Source organism: Chelonoidis abingdonii, chromosome 8 (genome assembly GCF_003597395.2).
Source record: "Chelonoidis abingdonii isolate Lonesome George chromosome 8, CheloAbing_2.0, whole genome shotgun sequence".
NCBI classification, from domain to species: Eukaryota; Metazoa; Chordata; order Testudines; family Testudinidae; genus Chelonoidis; species Chelonoidis abingdonii.
In genome coordinates, this window is record NC_133776.1 from 66485629 (window position 1) to 66511964 (window position 26336).

Below are 26336 nucleotides of genomic sequence, written 5' to 3' on the forward strand. Positions count from 1 at the left end.
TGATTTAGGCAGCCATTTGCAGGTCCTTGTCCTCACTCCCCCACTTGCTCAGGAAACTAAGGATGAAGTTTATGGCTGTTTCCCTCCCTGTGGATTGTGCCCATCCCTGCCCCACGCCATGCCTACTCTTCTATGAGACTGAAGTGGTGGTGCTCCCTGGGGGGCCTGTCTCTTCAGCAGGGCATGTGAAAACATGAAGAATTTCGGCATGTGTTCTGTTACCTAATGTTATCAATGCTTCTCTTCTGCCTCTCTCTTGCACTGCCTCCAAGGAAAGTCTCTCTCTTCCCCTCCCCAAGGTCCAGCTTCAAGGACAGATGTTTAACACCCTGTGTTCTCTTTGCAGTCCCCAAAATCTGCTTTCATCAGTGCAGCCAAGAAGGCAAAACTGAGGTCCAATCCAGTGAAGGTCCGATTTTCAGAACAGGTCACGGTTGGTGAGACAGATCCAGTAAGTGCTGCTCCTCCTTTGTCCACCATTGCACTGATGTGAGTATTTCTGCTGTCAGTCTGCTCCTCTGAAAGATGGTCCTTGCTGGGCTAGTGCAGCAATTCCTCTGGGCCATTCCTGCCAGAGGGTTCTTGGGTGATGCCTGAGAGACCTCTGCTAATCAACTTGTAAGTAGTGGACTGTGGTCCGTCTAACTTCACTTATAATGGGCAAAGGATTGTGATGTGTGTCGTGACGGAGGGATTCATGAGTACACGTAATAGGGCTGGCATGTGATCCACAGCACTCTGCAGGAGTCTGATCTAGTTGTAAGGTCTACCTGTGTCCTAGATAAGCTTTTTGTGAAGGAGATGCAGCTGCTTTGTAGCTCTCTGTAAACTGGACGGGTAGACCAGTATGTACATCTCACGTGTACCCGTGGTTGATCAGGCCACAAGTGAAGGGGCAGGGTCTCTATCTCTCAGGGTAGCATTGGTCCATGGCAGTGTGTGGCCTTCGAACTGCCCTGTGGCAGAGCAAAGCAGGCTGGGAGGTGGCTCAGGGCTATGAGTGCAAGGCTGTCGCTCGCTCCACGGATTCGCCTCTCCTGCTCACATGCATAGATTGACTGGTTTCACTTGCAGATGCACCACGCCGGGAAGTAGGTAGTGACTCTCCCATTTGGTGAATGTCTGGTTGTATTCATGTGTGTGCAGTGCAGATTACAGCGTGCTGCCCTACGACAGGATCGCAGAGCACCTGACTATCACTCCGAGAGAAGCACTGAGTACATAGATTATTATTTAGATACACCAGCAGCCTATTCAGCACCCTAAGGACCAGGCAGCCCATAGAGAGAGAGCACAGACACCAACATTCATGAGGAGGCCCACCAGGCAGGGGTAGCTGAGCTTCTCGTCCTTTAGTTGTAGTAATGATTGGTGACAATATTATACAGACATGGCCTAATGTCTGTAATAGGTTAATATTTGTTTAGTGGTAGGTAAGAGGGTGTTTTGTATTTTTTCCTGCTTCTTTATATATTAGAAATATCATTAGTGTTAAGCCTGACCTTGTCTGGAGAACTCCTTGGAGCTCTCTGCCCTTATGTGGCGGAACAGCAGGTGTTTGAGATTTACCAGATCTTTCTTTCTAGGTGTTCATCAGGCATTTGAGTTAAACAGGTGTTAACAAAGAACAACCACATTTGAACAATCCATATCCCCGTAGTCAGGTTTCATTTCTTGAGTATCTGCCAGTTCTCCAGTCATCCACAGAATCTCCCGGGGGGAAAAAACAGATAGAAAAGATCTGATTTCTCATGTAAAAGAGTGTGCAACTTTTTTTAACCTTGCAAACCTCCTTCATAAGGAATCAAAAAAGGGCACAAGCCCAATTTTCTTTCTCTTTACAGCTCATCCTAAAAACTTAAGTTGGTCCCAGGCCTGTTTAGTCCTATCAAGACAGTACACTTTAAGTGTGCTGTGCTTGCACAGAGAAGTCTAGCTCTGATAGGCTGAAGCACCCAGAAAGTCTGTCCTCTGAGCCAGTCAGACGGCAGAAGTTCTGTTACGATATTTTCGTGACGGAATGCTCATCAAAACGATGTCACCCAGATCAGGCATTTGGTGTCAGAGAAACTGAATCCTTGGCTGAGAAGGTTTCCGTGAGATCAGGGTCTCTTGCTTCGACCAGGAGGGTGTTTTTCAGAACACTATGTGGGGTTTGGCAGTTGACTTTAATGAAGAGTTATATGGTTTAAACCCCAGTGCAAAGGGCTTTGAGACTGTGCCTGTGAATGGGGCCTTTTTGCCTGGGTATTTCTGCATAGCCATGAGAGACTGTAATCCTGCGATAATGTTTATCCCAGTGACATCCCGTAATTGCAGAAAGATTTTGTTAAGCAGCGCTAGTAAAAATAAATCTTAAAGCGCTTCTAGCAAATTCTATTTTTAAGCCAAATCAATTAAGTAATTATCTGATTCAAACATTGCTTGCTAAATAAAATCATTCTTCGCTGTGCTGCCCGCATGAGATGTGCAGTTCAACTGATGGGTTCCTGTACGGCTTGAGATGGGCAGGGGGCTGAGATGGATCAAGGGAGATTCATGTATGTGAATCCACCAGACAGCTCTGAAATTCTCAGCCCTTGTGCTTTCAAAGAGCTTGACGCAGATGCTGTATTTTCACGGGAAATTTGCCTTTTCTTAGTGCATAATTCTGAAGGAGCAGAGGCTCCACTAACTAGTATATCACTGACATTCTCTCTCATATTTCATGGGCCTCCCCACTCACTCCTTCTCTTTCCCCAATCTCCTGTTCCCATGCTCTTCCTTTCAACCCCCTCCTTTCTTTGCTGCATTCCCTCCCTGTTCCATACCCGTTGGGGGTCTGCCTTTCCCCTGGCCCTGTTTGACAGGAGATGTTGAAGAAGGAAGCTCTCCTCCTCATCCCCAATGTATTGAAGGTTTTCCTGGAGAACGGGCAGATCAAGTCATTCACATTTGATGGCCGAACAACAGTCAAGGTGCGAGCCCTCCTCTGACTCCACAGGCCCTTCCTTGGCTTCTGTGTTTCCCTTATCACATTTGCTTGTTCTGTTTCCCAGTCTCCTGCGGCCTTGCACAAAGCACACTGCTGTCTGTGCACTGGCCCCAGATAATAAATAGCATGTTTCCCTCCCTGAGTGCTGTATTTTCCACGGTACAATATTCTGCTCTTCTGTGACCCCCGTCTTCTCTCCCTCCCCCATTTCACCAGCCTCCACCTTTGTTTTGGGGCCCAGTGCTGAACCTGTTCCAGTCGACAGGAGATTTGCTGTTGAATCAGGCTGTCAGCATGCACTGTGCTACACACCCTGTTGTGCTACCCTCATGATCCCCACTCTGGCACTGGCTATGGCTCTTCAGAGCCGGGTCTGACATTCCTTGTACACAGCTGGCCTAGGGTGGGGGTACATTTGCAGCATGGTAGGTGGATTATTATTAAGCCTGTAAAGCCCATTAACAATAACAGGCTGTTCTCCTAATTCCCAGCACAGCCTTATGGTAAAGACACATCCCCTCTGTTGTAACAGTACTGACCAGTCAGAGATTTACATCTGCCCAGCTAATACTCTGCCTTCTGTCCTCCCACAGGTAGTTGAATGGCCCAAGGTCTCTTTTCTAAAGAGATGTCCCCTACTGCAATGAGAGATCGCTCCTTTACTGTTGCTGTAAAGGAGGTCCCCTTAGTCTCCCTTTCAGCTAGGTGCAGAGTAATACATTGCTATTGCACAGGCCATTGTCTGTTTAGCTAGTAGCTCTCAGATCACACTCTCCCAGGGTGTAGCCTATGGAAAGGAACACGAAACTGGGCTGCATAACAAGAGTGCCCTGTTATACCTGAAACAGCAGCCCTTGGACCTCCTGCAAACATGCATACAGACGTTACCTGCTGGGCCCATGTAACCCTGCCTGTGTCTCTCTCTGGGTTACATTGCCAGGACGTGATGGTGACGCTACAGGACCGCCTCTCCCTGAAATACATCGAACATTTTGCCCTGGTCCTGGAGTATTCCAGCCCAGAGCAGAGCCACAAGTTCCTCCTCCTGCAGGAGAAGCAGCCCCTGGCCCACGTAAGCTTCTGAGCTGCATGGCTGGACACCTGCCACCAGGCCAAGCATTGCACTTGTAGCAGGAGGTCTGGCTCCATGAGGGTGGGGATGGGGAGGTTTTCACCTAGGGGGAAGGCGCTCAGGACTAGGCTGAAGGTGTAAGATGGAATCAGTTTGGTGCCATCAGTGACTGCTGGAAAGGGTCCCGCAGGCTCAGTTCTGCAAGTGGGAGTCAGTGCTCTGGGGAGGTCCTGATGGGGCTGCCCAGGGAGAGGAACATCTGTCATACACTCTCCTATGACAGCGTGGAGATTCTTTTGCTCCCAGGACTGGGAGAGTTGGGAGGCCAGTGTTAACTAACATCCCCGGCAGAGCATAGGAGAGCTAGGCAGCTGCCTTCACGTGTGGCCAGGAGATGAATTCAGAACTGCTGGTTATAGCTGCCAGGCATGGTTCCTTACAGTGTTAGACCTAAATGAATGTTATGCTTTAATCCTGTCCTGGAGGGATGAGCTTCTGCTGGGGCAAGAGGGGAATCCAGTCTACAGGTCCATCCAGCCTAGGGTCCTGGGGGCTCACTGGGCCTGGGGTGAAGGGCATTCAGACTCGCAGTTGTACGTTCTGGTTAGCTGATGCAGTGGAGACACTTTTAGTGCCACATGGGCAAGGAAGGGTTTCCACTGGCAGCTCCTTCACTATCAGGCTCCCACTGGCACTTCAGCAGGCACTGGAACCAGTAAGACAGAGGAAAGAGGCTGACTGAGGGGCCTGTGGGTCTGCCCAGATCCATGGGAGACTCAGGCTTGATACCTGGACTGGATGAGGTTGGGAAAGGCGTGGAAGGAAGCAGTGTCCTTAGCCCCGTGATAGGGAGGGTGTGCCTCACGCTGTTCTGCAGCGCCCCCTCTGGCCAACTGAGGGGCAGTTCTGATGGCTTGCAAGGAGAGGCCGACCCAATTTCTCCTGGCAAAGGGCAGGGGCTTCCAGGACGGCTTTAGTGAGAGTAGTAATAATGTCATCTTCAGGCTGCTGTATAAACACTAGCTTAGTGTAACTGTGAATCCTCAGCATCCTTCTGGGACAGCCTCACCCAGGAGAAGATTAAGAGATGGCAGGCCACATTCCCAAAAGGCTTTCCATTTGGGCTCCAATTTTGCAGGCACAAATCCTCTATTGTAGACCTCTAACTGCCTGGTCTGTGGGTGCAGTCAGGTAGCGGGAGGTCTGAGTGTTAGTTTGTGCATCTGCACCTATCTAGTCAAATCTGATCTGATCTATGGGGTTGATATGACCTTGGTCTATAAGTGCCTGCAAAACTGGGCTTGTAATGCCTCTATAACTCTGCCAGAGCCCCACGGCTTCTTGCAGGAATGGCCCTGAATCCTGTCAGCTCCTCTCAGTGAGGCTGCCTGTTCTCCCTGGCAGAGATGGGCTGAGCTGTGAAGGTCCAATCCAGCTCTGAATTCCCCTAGAGTTTGCAATGTGCCCCAGTGTACCAGTATGGGCAGATCTCAATTTTCAGGGTGGGTAAAGTGGGCAGGGAAGGACAGGGAACAGCAGGGGAAGGGGGCTGTGAAATGCACAGGATGCAGAGCTGGATAATGGACTGCTCCCCACTCTGCTGCCTTACAACAGCAACTCCTGCTTCCTGCCTCACCTGCTCTTGTTCACCCCCTGGGACAGGTGGTACAGAGGACACATTATCAGGGGATGCGATGCCTCTTTCGTGTGAGCTTCTTCCCCAAAGACCCGGTGGAGCTGCTGCATCGAGACCCAGCAGCGTTTGAGTACCTGTACATCCAGGTAAGGGGAAGGACGGACAGAAGGTCAGGCCAGTGGCCGATAGAAATACAGCCTCATTGCTGTTCTCGGGACACGTCAGTCCCAGCATTACCCAACGTGTTTGCATTGCCCTGCCAGTGCCACTCAGAACTCCGGCAGTGTGAGTTTCCTGCTGGCGGTGCCTTGCCAGTGCCCCTCAGAAGAGTGGCACTGTGAGCTTCCTGGCAGGGGTGCCCTGCCAGTGCCACTAAGAACACTCGCTCTGTGAGCTTCCTGTTGGCAGTGCCCTGCCAGTGCCCTCAGAACAGTGGCACTGGAGCTTCCTGCCAGCAGTACCCTGCCAGAAGTAAATCTGTTCCGGGATGGCTGTAACGTTGTTTTCCTCTCCTGTGTTTGATGGAGATGTCTGATACCGTGAAGGCTGGCAGATCAGCTGAGATGGCAGATGGTAGAAGAAGCAGCCAACCAATCCGTTGCTGTCTGCAGAGCAGCCGGCCTGTGCCTGGCAGCTCAGAGCACTGCCTTCCCAAGGCAGAACTATCTGGCAGCAACACTGGGATACTCAGGTGTTGTGTTTGTGAAGCAGCCTAGGGGCCAGCTCCAGTTTGATTCTGAGCGGTCTCCTCTCTTACCCCAGAGCCGCAACGATGTGATCAGGGAGCGCTTTGGGATGGACCCCAAGCCAGAGACGCTACTGGGTTTGGCTGCCCTCCATATCTACATCACCGTCTCTGCCACCCGGCCAGCCCAGAAGGTGTCCCTCAAAACTGTGGAGTGAGTCCTGCTCTCCCAATTCCTCCTTCCCAGCCCTGCCCCCATTCCCCAGCCACATATCTTTACCTGGCCAGGGGTCCTCCCTTGTTGCTGGGGCTCTGCAGGTGAATGTTTCAGGATGAGGCGATGTAGGGTGAAGCTGGAATGCAGGTCAGAATCAGCTGATGGGAAGTGGGTTTGGCAGCAGGCCCAGCACAACGCTGTTGATAGGACACACAGAACATTTGCAAAGAGATGCCTAAAACCAGCAGGCTTTCATTACAAACACCAGACCCAGCACAGGCTGGTGGAGAAGTTTGCTGTGAACCTGGATCCATTTCCTGATTCACAGCTTGGCGTCCAAAGCAGGCAAACCTGTTGGGGCTGTATAATTCCAGCATATAATTGTAGCGATGCCTTGCATTTCCCTGTCCCAGGTCATTTGAGGCTTCCAGATTATGTTTCAAACAATAATGAATTAGCCTTCACAGTCCTGCCCCACCCATCCTATGAGGTAGGTAGGTATTATCTCCTTTTCACATATGGAGAAACTGAGGCATACAGGGGTTAAGGGACCTGGCCAAGGCCATACAGTGAGTCAGAAGTAGACCCAAGCTCTTCTGAGTCCTGGTTCCCAGCTCTAACCATTAGACAATCCTTCCTTGCTAGCTGAAACTATGTGATTCTGAATGTTGCTTTGAAATCAGGGTTGGTTCAACCCCCAAATGCAGCGGGTGCAGCACTCCTTGAAGAGAGACCAAAGAGACCATTCTCTTAGCCCTGGCAGACCAAAACGGCCAAGGTTCAGCCTTCTTCACTGCTTGTGGTGCCTTGTAGATGCTTAGCAATGGCTTTGGCTCCCTCTGTTGGCAAGAGAGTGCTTCAGTGTCCCAGTAACTGTTTCCCCGCTCCTGTCTGCCTCTCCGCTCCCATCCTTTGCACCCTGCCAGCTGGCTCCCTGAGATCCAGCCAAATATGGCCAGAAGAAAGGAGCTGTGACATATCAGGCAATGCCTGCAGATTGCGCGGGAGGGGAGGGGAGGAGAGCGCAAGCTGGGAACTCGTCAGTTCGGAATCATCTTCGCCGTGGTCTGGGGTCAATAGTCAACCTGCAGAACGTTCCCCCTCCTCCCATGCAATAGATTGCAAGGCAGAATGTGTACCATCCCATGTAAGCAGGGGAGGAATAATCCAGCCATCATCCTGGACATGCACTAGGCACCCAGTCCTTGGCAGACTGAGGTTTCTCATCTCAGCAGTAAGAATCCATTATTCCTGAGCTCAAAACTCTAGCCTGCTTGATGCAGGCTGAAGTGAAGCGTATGAGCTATCAAACTCTGTGCTAGCATCACACCGGGAGATTGGGAGCCATGTGAGGCAGAGACCTTGTCTGTAATGCACCTAACAAGTTAAAAATAATACACGATTATAATAATGGTGGAATGGGAGAGAACTCCTCCTGTCTGTCCAGTCACTTGGAGTAAGGACAAGCTCTGGATTTGTTTGCCTCTCTGGAGTGGACTTGAGGTACTTACTGGTTTGGAAGCAGAAACCATGTAGTGAAGTGGGGGATCAACACTTACTTGGTTATAAATGTGGCTGGGTCTTTATAAACCAGCAGTAGCGTTAGAAACCGTGGTCCAAATTCAGACCTGATGTCAATGGGTGAGACTGTGTTGACTTCAGAGTAGTTACACCCACTGACACCAGGGCTGAATTTGGCCCCAGATTTATATCTTGCAGTGAAACCCTGCCTTGCTTCCCATCCCCATCCCCTACACCAGAACTCCCCAGCGGTCGGATCTGCATCTGACCACTTCCTGATTCATTCTGCTAAGGTAGCAGGAGGGCTTAGAGGAGGCCCACTGGTGTCTCAGAGCTGCTCCCCACCCAGCCACACCTGCCTTCAGGTTCTGGCCATGTGTATTCTCTTCCTCCTCTGTTCTCTGTCACCTTCTCTCCCTTCTGAGCACCTGCCGCTCTCTCTCCTCTCTCTGAAGTCATTTCTGCTTGCAGGAAGGAGTGGGGGCTGGAGCCGTTTCTGCCTCCTTCACTTCTGCAGCTCATCAAAGAGAAGAGCCTTCGGAAATCTCTCTCTCAGCAGCTGAAGGCCCATCAGAACCAGCCGCCCAGTGGCACCAAGGTAAGCAGAAGCCAGCGTAGCCCCACCATGGGTTCTGGGTGGGGAGTGCTGCAGCTGGTATGTGCCAGCAGGAGCTTTTATGTTTTCACTTGCTATTAGTGTGCATGGCTAGCCAGAAATTCATGTTATTGTATGCAATTGATGTTTAAGTCCATTAGAGTGTGCTGTAAATCCCCGGGGGTGACAGCCCGCTAGCCTGCTCTTTGTCATGAATCCATTTGCCAGGGTGATCTGGATTTCACAGCAGTAAACAGTGGTGGAGCATAGTCAGTTCAGATAAACTAAGAACCAACCTGAAACTTGACCAAAAAGTCACCAGTTTAGTTAACTTGGCTTTAGGATTATTTTCCCATTTTGTGCTTTCAAAACAGGCTTCTCCGGGAGAGGGGCCTGTCTGCCCATCCAGCCCCTGCCATTGCTGGACTTCCTGTGAGGGAAGCCACTTCTCATGGGAGCTGTAGATCCCAGAAGGACACATCATCCTCTAAGGGTTTACAGAAGTACCTGCATGTTTGAATGGACGTTCTCCTTCTCTAGGCCAATAAACTTTTAGACATTTCCCCTGTCCCACGGCAAAATAAAATATCTGTTTCCAACAACAGCAGCTACTTGCCTTCAGTTGTTAAGGGAGCACAGCTGTCATTTCCACATCACCTGGGGATGTTTCCATGTCACAAATCATTTGAGGCACAATGGCAAATTCTAAACCCCCCAAAACTGTGCACCAAGCACTCCCCAAGCTTCTGGAGAGGATCTTACTTGACTCCTCCTTCGGGATCCTCCTTAGTTTTTTCAGTCTCTTGAGTCTTTGCCTTGTTACACTGATGTATTTCCTCAGGTTTCAACAACGCAGGCAAAGCTCCAGTATCTGCGGATCTTGAATGAGCTTCCGACCTTTGCAGGAGTCCTCTTCAACACAGTGGGACTGGTATGGTAATTCCAGTACGATACAGAGTAGACCATCCTCGTGATTTTGGGTGGGTCTTTATGGGTTCTGAGGGTGGCCTTTGGCATGCACAACAGTGTATGTACACGCATGCACATGCACGAATGTGCACAGGTGTCCATGATCTCCAAATAAAGGACAGGACATTTCCCAGATACTAATGAACTCCTCCATTGTGAGGTGACAATACTAGTCTGCCCATAAAACCTTCAAAGTCTCCACTGACTACAGACCAGATCCTCAGCTGGTATGAATTGTAACTCTTTGGAAGTCGATGAATAGTGCCAGTTTATACCAGATGAGGATTGGGCCTTTTGTGTCTGTAGTTGTTTAATTAGATTATCTTCTACCCAATTAATTTTAAAGGGCCTCAGCCATGCTCTTAAATCCCAGCTCCACTATAGAAATCCTGTTTGTCAGGGTTTGCAGCTGTAAAAGTTTAGTGGCTGTCCTGTCGTTGGCCCTTGGATATCTCATCTTTCCCTCTCCCTCCATGAGTGTCTGTGAGGCCTGGAAGCATGTGACGGGATCCTCAATGGAGGACCGAGTCCCAGGAAACATTCCCTGTTCTGTCTTTGCAATGAATACATCAGGCAGCCTTGAAATTTCTGTGATTAGCAATCCCAGCCTGTCTATTGGTCTGCAGTGTCTCGGAAGCTGTTACAGTGATATAATCTGCCTGAGCATAGTCCACTCCTTCCACCTACTTGTCATCCCCATTAAAATCATCCTCATCAACACAGCCTCATTTTGTTCACTGCAGGATGAAGGCCATGCAGCCAAACCATGAGCACATAGGACCTGCAAAGGTTCCCAGTTACCTGGCTCATCTCCATCTCTAGTGGCCCTTGTGCCACCTTCCATCCATGGCTCTCCATTCTGTTGTAAGTTTCATCCATCTGCTATTGTTCCTTCCTGCCACACAGGCTGTACCCACTTTCACAACGTCCTCTTATCTTGCTTCCTTCCCCATTGGTTTGGTCTGCAGCATGTTTTTTACTTGCTTCTTCATAATTATGTAAAAACTCCAAAAGTGCCTATCCCAACAGCTCCAAGTGCTCCATAAAAATAGATCCAGACTATATTAAGCACAATGTGGTTGAGGGATTTGAGCAGGGGAGTGGGCGTCAGGCCTCCTGCCTCCCATTCCTGGGTTCTGATACTGACTTGCTGCATATCCTTGGGCAAGTGACATCTCTCTGTGCCTCAGTTTCCTCAAATGTAAAATGAAGGTAGGAATATTGATCTAGCATGTCCAGGAGAGGCCCAGAGAGTTAATGCTCATAAAGCACTTTGACATGCTCAGATGAAAGGCTCGATGGAGGTGCAATATGTGCATTAGGGCAATAATAGTGTGATCTTCATCATTATTTTCCTGTGCGTGTTTGTCCAACCTGTAGCTTTCCCTTCACATTCCAGTTTAGCACCATGTATCATGGCTGGAATGGCCAGGTCAATACTGATTGCCATTCTTAATCAGAGATCAGCATTTTATTTTCCTTTATTGTTCCATAAAATTCCTCCTCAACCCCTCTCGTCCTCCTCCCCTTTCACTGGCTTCCTCCTCCTCAGATATGATTTAAAACCTGTCATCTCTGTAACATGCTTTTACTTTTCTGTAGCATGACAACAGGCCTGAATATTTCATGCAGACAATCAGTTCTGCTATTTATTTTTAAATAGTTTTGGCAACTTGCATGCTGTTCCAAGGTGCCATTCCCATCACTGCGGAAAAGGGAGCTAAACTGTTGGCAAGCTCCAGGTGTGTTCTCAGCATTGGCTGCCCCCCTTGCCGTGCATTAAGTATCTCTGGTGCTGTGACCCCTCCCCCCGGCCCAGATTCAGGGTGGACTTCAGCCAGCTGAGTAAATAACGTCTTGGCTTCAGGCTTGGCTTGATGTAAGGAACAGAGCTCAGCTGGGACTGGGCAGGCAGCCTTTTCACATACAGCTGCATGGCATTTTTTCACATGTCTCTCTCTCTCTTTTGATTCGGCTGGGGTGGCCACCCTCTCAGGACGAGAAGCAGCCGGCCACCATGCTCCTGGTGGGCCCCCGCCACGGTATCAGTCATGTCATCGACCTGAAGACCAACCTCACCACGGTGTTGTCAGAGTTCAGCAAGGTCAGCAAGATCCAGCTGTTCAGGGAAAACCAGGGTGTGGCACGAGTGGAGACCAGCATCCTGGATGCCAAGGTAGGCACACCTTCCTCCCAGGGCAGGTGCAGAAGGAGTCATGGTCTTCAGCTGGGAGAAGGGCTAGCAGGGACGTTCACACGAGGAGGCTCAGAGGCTAAGGGTCAGGGCTCCTCTGAGGACTTGTCTTCAGGTGGCATGAGTGCAGATTTGTTGGTTGATCTCATCATTAATGTCTCCTGGACACTGGGTCAAGTACAGAGTGCACTGGACTGGGAGTCAGGAGACCTAGATTCTAGTCCTAGCTCTGCTGCTGGCCTGCTGGGTGACCTTGGGTCAGTCACTTCCCCTCTGTTTCCCCTGTGTCTGTCTTGTCTACTTAGAGTGTAAGCTGCCTTGAGTAGGGACTGGCTTGCTATGTATTTGTAAAGTGTCTGGAGCTCTGGTCTTGGCTGGGGTTCCTAAGTGCTACTGTGATACTGTGTCCTTTGACCAGATGCGGGGTTGCAGGTTGGGACTGAGATGAATGTAGTGAGCTGGGTGGAGATTTAGGACATGAGTAGCAGGAAATTCTGTCTGCCACCAGACCAGGAACAGACAGTGATGACAAATGGACACGTCTTGGGTGGTCATACCCCTCTGACAGGTACCCGTGGGGTCTGTCTCTTTCTTACACATCAGCATCACTGGAATAACTTGGCATGCCAATGAAACCTCATCGAATTGAACTGAAAAAATGTCAGTCAGGACTGGAGAGCATTGACAATGCTGTTTGAGGGCTCAGTGGGAGCAGCAGGGGTGCTGCAATCGAGACAGAGGCGCACTGGCAGGAGCTGGCACTGCTTTAGCCCTCACTGAACCCCTGCAGTCAGCCCCTGACCTCCGCAAGCGGCCATACCCTCTGAGAAAGGCTGCAGGAAGGAACCGTTTTGAGAACATCACCTCCCAGGCCTACCAGCCTCTGTTGGCTTGGCCAGATTCTCCAGCTGTGCCTGGCAACCGCAAACACAAGTGATCTCTCCACAGAATCAATGGGGCTGGATTCAGAAGAGACCCATCTCTCTGCCAGTGCATGATGACTGATTCCATTCACTAGGGATGTGTCTCATCATGGTTGCAGAGTCACAAGCGCTAGGATCTTCATCGTCCCCTGGGAGATGCTTCCCCAAGAACCCACTGTCAGGAAGTATTCTTGATACTGAACCTAAAGGTTCCCTTTCTTAATATCAGCCCATGATCGAGTCTCTCCCCCCAACCCGCATGTACTGTTCAAAGCAGATGGTCTGTCTCCTTGGTGTGAACATCCTGCTGAGATCTGTGGACTGTTAGCATGTCATCCCTCTTCAGTTGCGACTTAGCCAAGCCTTAGTACTTTTAATCTCTCCCCATCAGTCTCTGCCACTGGCCCCTGATTATTCCTGTAGCAGCCCTCTTATCTGCCTCTAAATTGGCACAATCCTTCTGGTAACAGGGCACCCAGAACTGAAGCAATATTCCAGGCACAGATCTATAGAGAGAGTAGTAGGATTGTTACCTCCCTGCTGTGGGATGAGAGACCTCTGTGTATGCAACCCAAATCTGCATTGGCATTGCTTGCTGCGGAATTACATTGCAAGTTCAGGTCTAACTTGCTGTCCACAGACACCTCTAAATCCCTGCCAATACCTCCGTGCACAGGCTGAAATTGTGGAAAAGCAGTATCACTTGCCCCATAACCTCAGCCATGCAGAACACAATGCCATCCACAGCCTCAGGAACAACTCTGACATCATAATAAAAAAGGCTGACAAAGGAGGTGCTGTTGTCATCATGAATAGGTCGGAATATGAACAAGAGGTTGCTAGGCAGGTCTCTTAACTCCACCTTCTACAGGCCATTACCCTCTGATCCCACTGAGGGTTACCGAAAGAAACTACACAATTTGCTCAAGAAACTCCCTGAAAAAGCACAGGAACAAATCTGCACAGACACACCCCGAGAGCCTCAACCAGGGGTATTCTATCTGCTACCCAAGATCCATAAACCTGGAAATCCTGGATGACCCATTGTCTCAGACATTAGCACCCTGACAGCAGGATTGTCTGGCTATGTAGACTCTCTCTCAGGCCGTATGCTACCAGCACTCCCAGCTGCTATCTGCGAGACACCACTTTCCTGAGGAAACTACAATCCTTTGGTGATCTTCCAGAAAACACCATCCTGGCCACTATGGATGTAGACTACACCAACATTCCACACAAAGATGGACTACAAGCCATCAGGAACAGTATCCCCAGTAATGTCACAGCAAACCTGGTGGCTGAATTTTGTGACTTTGTCCCCACCCACAACTATTTCACATTTGAGGACAATATATACCTTCAAGTCAGCGGCACTGCTATGAGTACCCGCATGGCCCCACAGTATGCCAACATTTTTATGGCTAACTTAGAACAACGCTTCCTCAGCTCTCATTGCCTAATGCCCCTACTCTACTTGCGCTACATTGATGACATCTTCATCATCTGGACCCATGGAAAATAAGCCCTTGAGGAATTTCACCAAGATTTCAACAATTTCCATCCCACCATCAACCTCAGCCTGGACCAGTCCGCACAAGAGATCCACTTCCTGGACACTACAGTGCTAATAAGCAATGGTCACATAAACACCACCCTATACCGGAAACTTACTGACCGCTATACTTACCTACATGCCTCCAGCTTTCATCCAAACCACATCATACGATCCATTGTCTACAGCTAAGCTGTAAGATACAACTGCATTTGCTCTGATCCCTCAGACAGAGACAAACACCTATAAGATCTCTATCAAGCATTCTTAAAACTACAATACCCACCTGCTGAAGTGAAGAAACAGATTGACAGAGCCAGAAGAATACCCAGAAGTCACCTACTGCAGGACAGGCCCAACAAAGAAAATAACAGAACACCATTAGCCATCATCTTCAGCCCCCAACTAAAACCTCTCCAGCACATCATCAAGGATGTACAACCTATCCTTCCAACCGATCCCTCACTCTCACAGATCTTGGGAGACTGGCCAGTCCTTGCTTACAGACAGCCCCCCAACCTGAAGCAAATATTTACAAGCAACCACACAACAAAAACACTAACCCAGGAACCTATCCTTGCAACAAAGCCTGTTGCCAACTCTGTCCATATATCTTTTCAAGGGACACCATCATAGAACCTAATCACGTCAGCCACACCATCAGAGGCTTGTTCACCTGCACATCTACCTATGTGCCATCATGTGCTAGCAATGCCCCTCTGCCATGTACATTGGCCAGTCTCTATGCAAAAGAATAAATGGACACAAATCAGATGTCAATAATTATAACATTAAAAACCAGTCGGAGAGCACTTCAGCCTCCCTCATCACTCAATTACAGACCCAAAAGTCACAATTCTTCAACGAAAAAACTTCAAAAATTGACTCCTACGAGAAACTTCAGAACTGGAATTAATTTGCAAACTGGACACCATTAAATTAGGCTTGAATAAAGACTGGGAGTGGATGGGTCATTACACAAAGTAAAAACTATTTCCCCATGCTAATTTTTCCCCTACTATTACTCACACCTTCTTGTCAAATGTTGGAAATGGGCCATCCTGATTATCACTACAAATGTTTTTTTCTTCTGCTGATAACAGTCCACCTTAATTAATTAGTCTAATTAGAGTCGGTATGGCAACACCCATTTTTTCATGTTCTCTGTGCATATATATCTTCCTACTGTATCTTCCACTGCATGCATCCAGTGAAGTGGGTTTTAGCCCATGAAAGCTTATGCCCAAATAAATTTGTTAGTCTCTAAGGTCCCACAAGTACTCTTTGTTCTTTTTGCTGATACAGACTAACACGGCTACCACTCTGAAAGGAGTATCTCTGGTTCACATCATTCCATCCCCACTAGATGCATTAGCTTGAGGTTTTTCAAATCTCATGCTGTTATTTTTTTGTCCTTGTTTCTAAACCTCGGGTGTCTGTGTATGAATGGTCTCTCTACAGAGGTATTCATAAATGCACCATTTGGAATCATCTCCTGAATCCATCAATGTGCTGCTTATTCCCTCTTCTAGATCATTAATGAACATATTAAATATAGACCAAACCTAACACCAATTTGTGGGTCACCCAGCTCAAAACTCGCCCCTTGGATACTCAATGCTTTGCTCTTTACCATAACCTCGTCTTTCTGGTCCTTCAGGCAGTTTGCAGCCCACATGCCAGAGTCCATAATCCAAACAGTCTGAATTAACTGAGGAGTGAGATTTTATAGGACACTGTATCAAATGTTTGCCTAAACTACAAGTAGTTTCCATCCTCTGCTTTCCCAACCTCTACGAATTCTGTAACTGTATCACAAAAGCAATCAAGTGTATCTGGCCCAATTGCCCGTGGTTCCACTGTAGTACCAGGTTGTTTATTTTTCTGTCTATTTGTTCTTTTCATTTACATATGAATAGCTCTACGGTCTTGTAATCTCTCGGATCGCTCTCTTTTCCTTTGCGGAAATTCAATATTAGGTTTGCTTTTTGCCAGTCTTCTGATACTTCCTAGATTTTCCCACAACTTTTCAAAATTCATTGTTGGTGAGATGGTTTGTGTGCTGATTCCTTTAAGGCCTGATCCAATACTCATTTACCTCTGTGGAGATGCTCCCATTGACTTCCATGGACAGTGGATACCCTAGCATTCATGTCATCCAGATTAGCCAATTGATATCAGTACAGATTTTCCAAGTGTTCCCTCATCTGGTCTTTATTGGTAATTGTTGTTTTAACAAGGACTCCTGGTTTCCAAGTTTTTCCAACTTCTTTTCTTTATTTTTCTGGAAACATCCAAACAAAGCAGTTCAGGTTCTCAGTTATTTTTGAGCCCTGGTTAATTTCATTCCCCCTCTCAGTTATAAATGGCTGTGTTTGAGAGGCAGCGATCCAACGAATATCCCAAGCTACTTCATTTATCTGTGTCTCTGTTCCCATTCCCACCCTTTCTCTGCCTTGTCTAGTTAGTCTCTAAGCTCTTTGAGCCAGGACTGTCTCTTGCAGTGCCTCTGAACACCACCTAGCACCCTGGAGCTCTAATCTCAGTTAGGAAGGCTGGGCATTACAGTCATGCAAATAATAAATAATAACAGTTTATTTTCCCCTTGATATTTATAAAAGCCCTTTGCCCCTTTAGCGTTGAGTCACCAGCTTTATTGATGTGTTGATCCTTCCTCTGTGAACAGTAACTGAACTCTGTGTGTCTTTCCGTGGTTTCCTTCCCATCTCTGGGGCAGGTTCTTCTAACCTCAGATCTCCCAGCAGCCCTTTCCTTGCATCCTGTATTTGTAGAGCCAGTCTAGTCTGTGGAACTGGAATTATGATGGGTTTGTTTGGGATTCCCCAACTGCCTTCTCTGCTGGTGGATTTTAATATCTCCTCCCACAGCCTTGATAATTCCTGAGAATCTGCCCTCCTGAAGTTAGACACCCTTGTGTTGCTGCCCCGAGTGATCCAATTGCTTACTCTGCTGAACTCAAGTAGCACATGGTGGTTGGTTTCAAGCTTGCTTTGATTCTCTGTGCTGCTGTCTCTTGGGAAGTAGCTGATCCATGACGACTTCCCCTCTGCTTGGAGTTTCTACTTTAGCATCCACCTGTATAACTCAGGAGCCTCTTTGATGAAGCCTGTTTGGCTGTAGTAGTTGTTCAGCAGGTATCTGAGCAGTTAAAATCCCCAGAGAGTACAGCATCCTGTGGTTCGGAGATCCTCACAGGTTGATTCTTTCTTTTTTCCAGTCCTGGTAGTCTGTAGCAGATGCCACCTGTCATTCCTCCTTGATCTTCCATCCTCTGCATTCTTACCAAAATAATTCCATCACCACACTCTCCATTGTCTAGTTATGTCTTGCCAAGGTTGCAAATACTTGTGAAGAGATAGTGGTATATTCATATCCTCCTACTTCGTCTGTGTGGATTGCACCCCAGGCCATTCTACTTATGAGCATCATCCCACTAGGTTTGTGTTATGCCTGCTATGTAAAAAAATACCTGATCTCCATCATGAATAACCCTTCTGGTTCTTCCTTGCATCCACGCCCCTTCCATTTGTGGGCAGATTGCGGCATTAATACATCAGTAATAGAATGATAAACATCCTTTGATTGACTTTTTGTCTTTGACTAGCTATTAATGTTTGAAAGATGGTAATACACTGGAGTGAAGTGTGATCCCAACTGCCAGATGAATTCAAGGCAGCCTCGTTTCGTGTGTGTTCATTCAGTGCCCCTTAAAGAGGCCAGATTAACAGCCCTGAGAACCAAAGCCCTCTGTCTCTCCACAGACAAACACTAACATTCAGCGATAGAGCACACAGTTCGCCACTAACAGTGTGCTTCAACCCAGGGAGGGATGCCTACCGTTGGGATGAGAGAGTAGTTCTTTGTCTATGGCGCTTTTAGTCCTCAGCCACTCACCTGAAACTGGCCACAAGAATGACAAATACGATGGCAGTTTGTGATGTTGATACTCATCTGCTATGAACCAGAATGAGAGCTCCCCCAAAAGCTCTCCCTTGGTACCTCGCTGACCCCCCAAATCTGAACTGGCAACTTGGACAGGAAATGCTCTGTATGGCATTATGAGTCCCTTGAGTCAGACAGTCTCCTCAGCTTTAAATAACTTTATGAATAAGGTCCCAAGTCCTTCTCCACTGTAAAAGCAGACCCACTCCTGGTTCCTGCTACGTAGCGCAAACATCTGCTGTGAAAACAGTTCTCTTGTAGAACTTCCACCCACTCACCCAGTGAATTCATCCACAAATTGTGACTTCTTGTGAAATTCAAGATGGCTGCCCAAAGTCATCGAAAATGCCCCCATCCCTTCCTCAAAGGAGGAAAAGGGAAAGATATCCCACTGGTACAGTCAAGCAGGGTCCACTTGTATCTTAAGGCTGGAATGTGCTAGGAGAGGCTGTTGCCGCCTATCTTTAAATTATATCCACATGCAGAGACAGGGATTCAGAGCCAGAGTGTCTGGCACAGAATGAGGCATATGCTAATCTTAGAACTGCAATGGCTGAGACAGGCTAAAAGGAGAGGGAGAAAGATCATTACCTTGAAGTGCTAATCTGCTTTCTGTAATTATTCTATTGTACTGTAACTCTCCCTGCTCTGACTAAATAGTGAGATGCAAATAAATCCATTTCCTCTGTGATTTTAAACCATTAGAGGGCTGTGTTCTAAGAATGCCCTTTCCACCTAAAGCCCTGGAATCAAATCCACATCGCACTTCTAAACCTGCAGGCGCTTTGCAGAATAACAACAGCAGGGAAGGCATAGGGTGACCAGATGTCCCGATTTTATGGGGAGAGTCACGGTTTTTTCTTATATAGGCTCCTATTACCCCCCCATCCCATCCCGATTTTTCACATTTGCTGTCTGGTCACCCTAGGAGGGCATGTGAAAGATATTAATTTTAGGCATAGGTGGGTTGTGATGCTCTCTTCTCTAGGAATTCCCCTAATTTGCTACAGGCATCTACTAGCACTGGGTGAATACCTTAAAAAATCTTCTCGGGACAGTCACTTGAATAAACAATTGAATCTGCTTTGCTTATGTCCATGACCCTTTTGCAATTACTTTCTGCAGATATTTGAACAACTGAGGTTACCGTGGAAACAGCAAATTTTAAAGTGGACCGTTAAAGGCTCTGTGTAGAAAGGCCATGTTGAATTCTGAAACATCAATGTCAGGTGCCCTACAAACCCAATCCTAAGGGTTAACGTTCATCCAGTCAGGAAACAGGCACCTACCATGTGATTTATGTGACCAAGCAAAACTAACCAATGCTTCTCAGACTTCTAATAACTGGTCATGCACAACTACAAACCAAGGGTTATTTGCAGAAATGAGTCAGTGAATAATTTCAGATTACAGTTACGCTTGAGAATATCATAAACCACTCACGGATATTCATGAGCAGGCATGGCAGCTATGTTGTCTAATGAATTATTCACTGTGAAATAATTGCTTTGCTCTCAAGCTTCTCTGATATCCCAGGCTCTCTTTTCGAGTTAAAGATAGCACATGCTAGTTAGATCTGTAAGGTTTTACAAATCGAGATGTGTCCCAGTGAAAGCTGGGGATGGGGGTGTGTTGTTGGCTTAAATGTCAAACTTCGCATGCAGGTTCTGCAATCCACTCATTGCAGCATTGTGCCCTGCACGGGAACCTGAAATTCAAACTGACTAGTGGAGAGAAATGTAAAAAGTAAACCAACGTCAGACAGCAGGCACCATTGCAGTCATGCCTGTTACCGTAGGTGGTTGCTGATGTTCCAGCAGTGTTGGTGATGTTTCCCCATTGCAAGTATTGTACTGCAAACACCACAGGGCAAAGTAAATAGCATGGTGGTGTGATAAAGGTCAGGATTTTGTAGGTGCCCAAGCAAATAAGGGACCAGATTCTCAAGTCTACACAGTGCCTAAGCCAGTGCACGTTGAGGTCAACAGAGGTGACATCCTGGCCCCACTGTAGCCAGTGGCAAAACTCGTACTGACTTCATTGGGGCCAGGGTTTCCCCTACAAGTCTATCCATTGACTTCAGTGAGCATTGGATCAGACCCTAAGGATGCAACACACAACTTGCATGGCCACTGGTGAATAACACCTGCACTGGACCATCCTCAGCTGGCGAGGTGCTGCCATAGTGGCTCCCAAACAACCTCACCTGCCAGCCAACAGCACAGGGCATGTGGCTGTGGAAAAGGGAGGTGACTGGAGTATCCCTGGGTTCCAGCAATCCCCAGATGCTGGGATGGCCTGTTGGAGCTGTGGGCACACCAGTGCGCAGGTGGCCCCAGATCAGTGGGATAAAGAAGTGGCCTAAATCCACTTTCAAACGCCACCTTTCTCAGCTGCACCGAATGCTGCTTCCCCATTCGCCACTCCAGGGCTGGGCCATGATTTTTAAAGTGACAGTGTCCCGTTAAAGGCAGCCCAGAGGCTGTTTAGCACAGTACCCTGGTGTTAGTTTTTTTCTTTATTTTTGCTGAGGAATACAAGTTATCTTCTACATACCAGTGTCATGACAGGGGACACTGGCATCAAGGTTCAGACAGAGATGAGACTATCACCATCTTGTTGCACCATTTAAAAATCCATATGACAATCCCAGCAGGATTTATGCCAGGCCCAATTTCCAGTGCAAAGGCGATAGAGAGGCAGATTAGTTTAATCCCAAGGAACTCAAACCTAGATTTTCCGTAGATGGGTCAGGGCCGGCGCTTCTATTTAGGCGACCTAGGCGGTTACCTAGAGCGCCAGGATTCGGGAGGGCGGCAGGCTGCTCCGGTGGACCTCCCGCAGGCATGCCTGCAGAGGGTCCGCTGGTCCTGCGGCTCCGGTGGAGCATCCGCAGGCATGCCTGCAGCAGGTCCACCAGAGCCGTGGGACCGGCTTGGGGTGGCGAAATGGCTAGAGCCGGCCCTGTGCCTAGGGTGCCAAAAACCCTGGCGCCGCTCCTGAGAAGGGTGGTGGTTGCCCTAGAAATAAGAGCATCAATCAGACAGACAGTTGATTCGATCCAAGACTTGTTCTTTGAGTTCAGATCTGACATTCCTTTCCTTTCTCACCACACTCATGATTTGATTAATCCATCCCTTTCTGTTGAAGCAATCGTTACATTGGGTTTTGACTCATTACAGCTGTGTTTACAATAAATTTTTATTTTTATGACACAGCCACTTTGTAGTTGGTTGCTTTTCATTATTATTATTGATATTAGCGGAGACACCCTGCTGTATCCCTCTAAAAAATACATTGGTGCAGGAACTAGGGGTGTTGGGGGTGCAGTAGCCTGAAGCAGTGATGAAACCCAAATACGTGGCTTCGGCCTTCAGCACCCCCACTATGAAAATTGTTCCAGCACACTGGTGTCAGATTTGTGCATCCAGCCAGGATGCCACTTGGAACTGGCTAATCTCACAATGGCATCTGTGGGTTCAAAAGGGTCCATCTTTTCCCAGTGGAAATTCCCACCTGGGCAGCATGTCATACCCAGCTTAGTTGCACATCTGAACAAGGAGCTAAGATGAGGTACAGAAGCAGCATAGGGGCTGGTGACTAGCCAAGCACAGTACAGTCAAAAGCATCAGGGTAATTGATTTCATGTCTCCCAGCAGGGCCTGCAGCCAGCTAGCACTTAGCAGAGATCAAGACTTTACAAAGGAAAACAACGAAAAAATTAATTCAGAAAGATCCCTGGCTGCTACTGTGCCTAGAATCTGGCTATTGATTTCAGTGTCTTGCAGGGGCCTTGGGGCTGCTTCCAGTGTGTAATGGAAATAAAAGGCCTTTCTACAAGTACAGTCTGTAGCTTTCTAATTCTTGCATTGACTGGGCTAACACGTCCCCTCCTGCTTCCACAGGGCCCCCTCCCGCATGTAAGTGACAAAGCAGGTGAACAGCTGCAGTGCACATTGAGGAACCTTCCCTGGTGGGTAGAATAATGCTGGGCCAGATCCTGGAGAAAAATCAATAGAACGATGCTGGTTGGCACCAGCTGAAGATTGGCCCATACTCATTGCTACATGGAGGAGCCAGGACTTCCTGCAGTGTAGCGTAAGATCTAGGCCTTCCCAGTTGTCATGGTGCTGCTCACCATGGTCACTCAGAACTTCATGGTGGCAGCAGGGACAGAAATAAGACCCTGCTTCTCCCAAAGCACAGGTTCAAAACAGCTGACCTAAAAGACACTCTCCACCAGCAGTATTGCACCTATGACACACAGTGAAGCAGTTCTGATTCTAGCCGGTAGATGGCATTGGTATGCATACACCCATGCCCGTGCATGACAGTACTATGATGACTTCATTGATCTTAAAAACATTCTGGGGCAGAGGTGGACTGAGTTTATTCACAAACATTGCTACCAACATCTATTTTATAGGAGCTACTGGTACAATTATAAAGACTGGGAGGGAGGCAATCAGATATCAAGCAGGCCTTCCTATTATGCAATGCACAGGCCTTCCTAGAGGTGATGTGTTGTGGGGGAGTACATTTGTATAAGTAACAGGATCTGCTACTCTAAACTGCATGAATCCCGTTAGTTTTATTTGCACTGAACCATGCTGAAACCCTTCCTTCTGGAGAGAGTGAGAGGAAGATTGAGACTTTTTTTGTCTTAGGCTTCTAGTGGGGAGGAGCAGAACGCCATGGATATTGCTGGGTTCCCTGCATTCAAAATGGACTAGGAATTGGGCAGCCATCCAGACACACGACAAAGATTCAAACAGCTTGTGGAACTGACATTTTCTGGACCATACAAAGCCAAATCTGAATAAGAAACAAATGCAGCTATCCAAGACTGTGAACAGGGGCAAAAGCAGAGGCACTTTCAGCATGCGGTCCATTGGCACAGAAGATTGGAAAGCACTGAGAACTTGCTTTGATAAATATAAAGCATATGCTATGCCAAAAATAAACTCAGTTTTTGATAGTTCAGAACTCCACAGCAAAGTGCAAGGAGTCAGAGAGACATTTGACTAGTCTGTAAGAAAATGTAAGATTACAGTGATATCATACAGATGTTGATGGGACAGTGAGAGACTGTATAGTTGGTGTAAATAAGAGAAACTTCCCTGTGTAGGAGCCATGCTTTCCCTAGAAAAAGTTATGGAGATAGCTAGAGCTAATGAGTTAACAGAAGCCCAGGTAAAAACAGCAGCCACTGAAATCAAGGTGGAGAACGATACTCCAAATTATATACCCATGGGGGTACATACCCAAGGCTCTGAAATTGGACAGAAGCTGTCAGAAATTAAGCAGATGACCAAATTTGCCCTGCAAAAGGTGTTGGTGATCAAACTGGAATAAACAGAATGACTTTACAAAGGCCTGCAGATTGTATGCAAACAAAGCTAGGAATTTTATTGATCAACAAATGACAGAAATAATGTTCCCGATCGCAGTGAGCTTTGAATTGATAGAGTCAGAGCTAATAATGCTTAAGGGGGAAAAGGTCAGGCACCAGTGAAGAACTGACTATCTTGTTAGGCCCAGATGGTCAGATTATTAACTATAAACTTGACACTAGAAGTCAAGTAAACCATAAAATGTAAATTATGTATATTCAGACCTCAAGTTCTATTGCAGCACATGAATGTGCATCGCGCTGGCTATGGATGGACTGTGTAAAGTACACTGAAACAGATACAAAAATAACAACACTTAAGCTTGAAGTTCATATTGTGGTTATGTCTGTTCACAGATTCATGGATTTAAAGCCATAAGGGACCATCTTGATTATCTAACCCAGGGATTGGCAACCTTTGGCATGCGGCCCATCAGGGAAATCCGCTGACAGGCCAGGCCGGTTTGTTTACCTGCAGCGTCCACAGGTTTGGCTGATTGCAGCTCCCACTGGCCACGGTTTGCTGCTCCAGGCCAATGGGGGCTGCAGGAAGTGGTGTGGGCCGAGGGATGTGCTGGCCACTGCTTCCCGCAGCCCCCTTTGGCCTGGAACAGCACACCGTGGCCAGTGGAGCTGCGATTGGCCAAGTCTGCAGATGCTGCAGGTAAACAAACCGTCCCATCCCACCAGCGGATTTCCCTGATGGGCCGCGTGCCAAAGGTTGTCGGTCCCAGATCTAACTAGACCTCCTACATACATAAGGCAGGCAGAGAATTTCTCCCAGTGATTCCCCCATCAGACCCGATCACTTCTGATTGAGCTACAGCATAACCTTTAGCAAGGTATCCAATCTTGATTTAAAGACATGAAGTGATGAAGAATGCACCCCATCCATAGGGAAGCTCTTCCAAAAAGCTGCCCATATTTCCCATGTGAATTTGTCTAATATTAATGTCCTGATGTAGCTGGTTGAAAAATAGGAAAATGTTAATGGATATTTTCTTCAAAAATTTCGTTCTCTCTTTTTTTTCATTAAAATTTGAAATTTCAATATAAAAAATAATTGAAAAATCAAAATGTGGAAAAATTCTGCCAACTCTGTTTCCAGGCCCTCTGGATTTTATAGCGCTTTTATCTGTGAGCGTAAAGCATCAGACATCCTTGCCTCATGAATGTACTTGTAGTTTTGGGTCTGGATGGACGCTGAAATCTTGAATGGACTAAACTGGTGCAATGTGTAAATCCAGCTGAGACAATGAAGTTTGAAATTTTCAAAGGAATAGGATTGGTCCATTAAATGTATCCTAGTTTCTCTTGAGCCAGCATTCATCCTAAAGTTGCCCTGCATGGCAAAAATCAGATAAATAATTCAGTAACAACGTCCATAGAGAGCATCATCCAGGGAAGGGTAGACCTGTTGGTGATATGTGGTGAGGAGACTCCAGCACTGATACAGTAATGATCCCAGTGAAAGAATGGGCACCCAGAACATGCCAGTAAGTGATCAGAAGATGGCAGCTATGAAACAAGCCACCGTGAAAGGTCAGCACATGAAATGTGAAAATGAAATGGTCAGGCATTAGAAGGAAATAGCCTCTCATTGGAGCCAGGGATATGAGCACTCAATCTTGCAGTAGTGTTTAAGGGTGAGAAAAGATTCCCTGTGCATGAAGACAAAATACACCAGTATGAAGACACATGGAGCATGTGCCATGGAGAACGGAAAACAAATGCCCTTGACATACTCCATCGACTGGTGCATATTAGAAATGGACCAACTTGTCTCAAGACATCCCATATGCTTCAATTAAGCATCTAACCCTATTCAGCAAAGCACTTAAGCACTTGCTTCCATTCCATTTACTTCAGTGAGACTTAAGCACATGTTTAAAGTTGAGCATGTACTTAAGTGTTTTGCTAATCAGAGAAAGATTTAAGCAAGTGCTTGAATGCTTTGCTGAACTGGGACCTAAAAGAACATGCCAATATAAAAGGATCAGTAATACCACATTATCTGCCCTGAGGACTGCAACAGACCATGGGCACTGATTCGTTTATGTGGAACAACACAGGCTGTATAAGTGTTGTTGACTGTTACAGTAGTAGTTAGAATACCAGAAGCCCCGCAATAATCCAGAGGAGTTGATTTTCCAGACATGGAATACCGAGGGGGAAATAATGATCTTCAACAGTAGTCCTTGCTGTTCCTTACAGGACACTGCCAGACAGCGGGATCCTAAATCTGTCATGGTAAATCCATGTTATCCACAAAGAGAAAACAATCAAAGCCATAAAACACAGCTCAGTTCTTTTATTATTATCACTCAGTAGCTCACTGAAAGCAGTTCAGAGCTAGTGCTGCATAAATTCCCCAGCAACATGGATTGTAAATTGAACAACTGACTATTCTGAATGGAAATTTTTCCCATTTATTCCCAAGTCTGATTTAACAAAGCATCTTTTTAATAACTCATTCTCCTTGCATGCTTGAAACATAAGGACCTAGATTGCTAGGATTTTGAAGCATCTCGGTTTACCCTCTCCTTTGTCTCTCATTCATAATACCTTCTCTTTCCTTTTACCAGCCCGGTTAGGGGGTAAGCAACTGAATCAAGTGTGATGTTGTACAACTAACAATGTAAT

At 47.3% G+C, this 26336-nt stretch overlaps 1 protein-coding gene across 2 annotated transcripts in view; it reads left to right on the top strand.

Annotated features, from left to right (window-relative positions):
- FRMPD3 (FERM and PDZ domain containing 3) overlaps positions 1-26336 on the top strand; it is an 87731-nt gene that overhangs the window by 36563 nt on the left and 24832 nt on the right. For both annotated transcript variants that reach the window (XM_075068720.1, XM_032772195.2), the window contains exons 5-12: positions 347-451; positions 2850-2957; positions 3915-4046; positions 5709-5828; positions 6445-6581; positions 8577-8703; positions 9542-9631; positions 11666-11845. In XM_075068720.1, coding sequence (XP_074924821.1) covers positions 347-451; positions 2850-2957; positions 3915-4046; positions 5709-5828; positions 6445-6581; positions 8577-8703; positions 9542-9631; positions 11666-11845 — 999 coding nt within the window. The remainder of the gene's footprint in view (positions 1-346; positions 452-2849; positions 2958-3914; positions 4047-5708; positions 5829-6444; positions 6582-8576; positions 8704-9541; positions 9632-11665; positions 11846-26336) is intronic.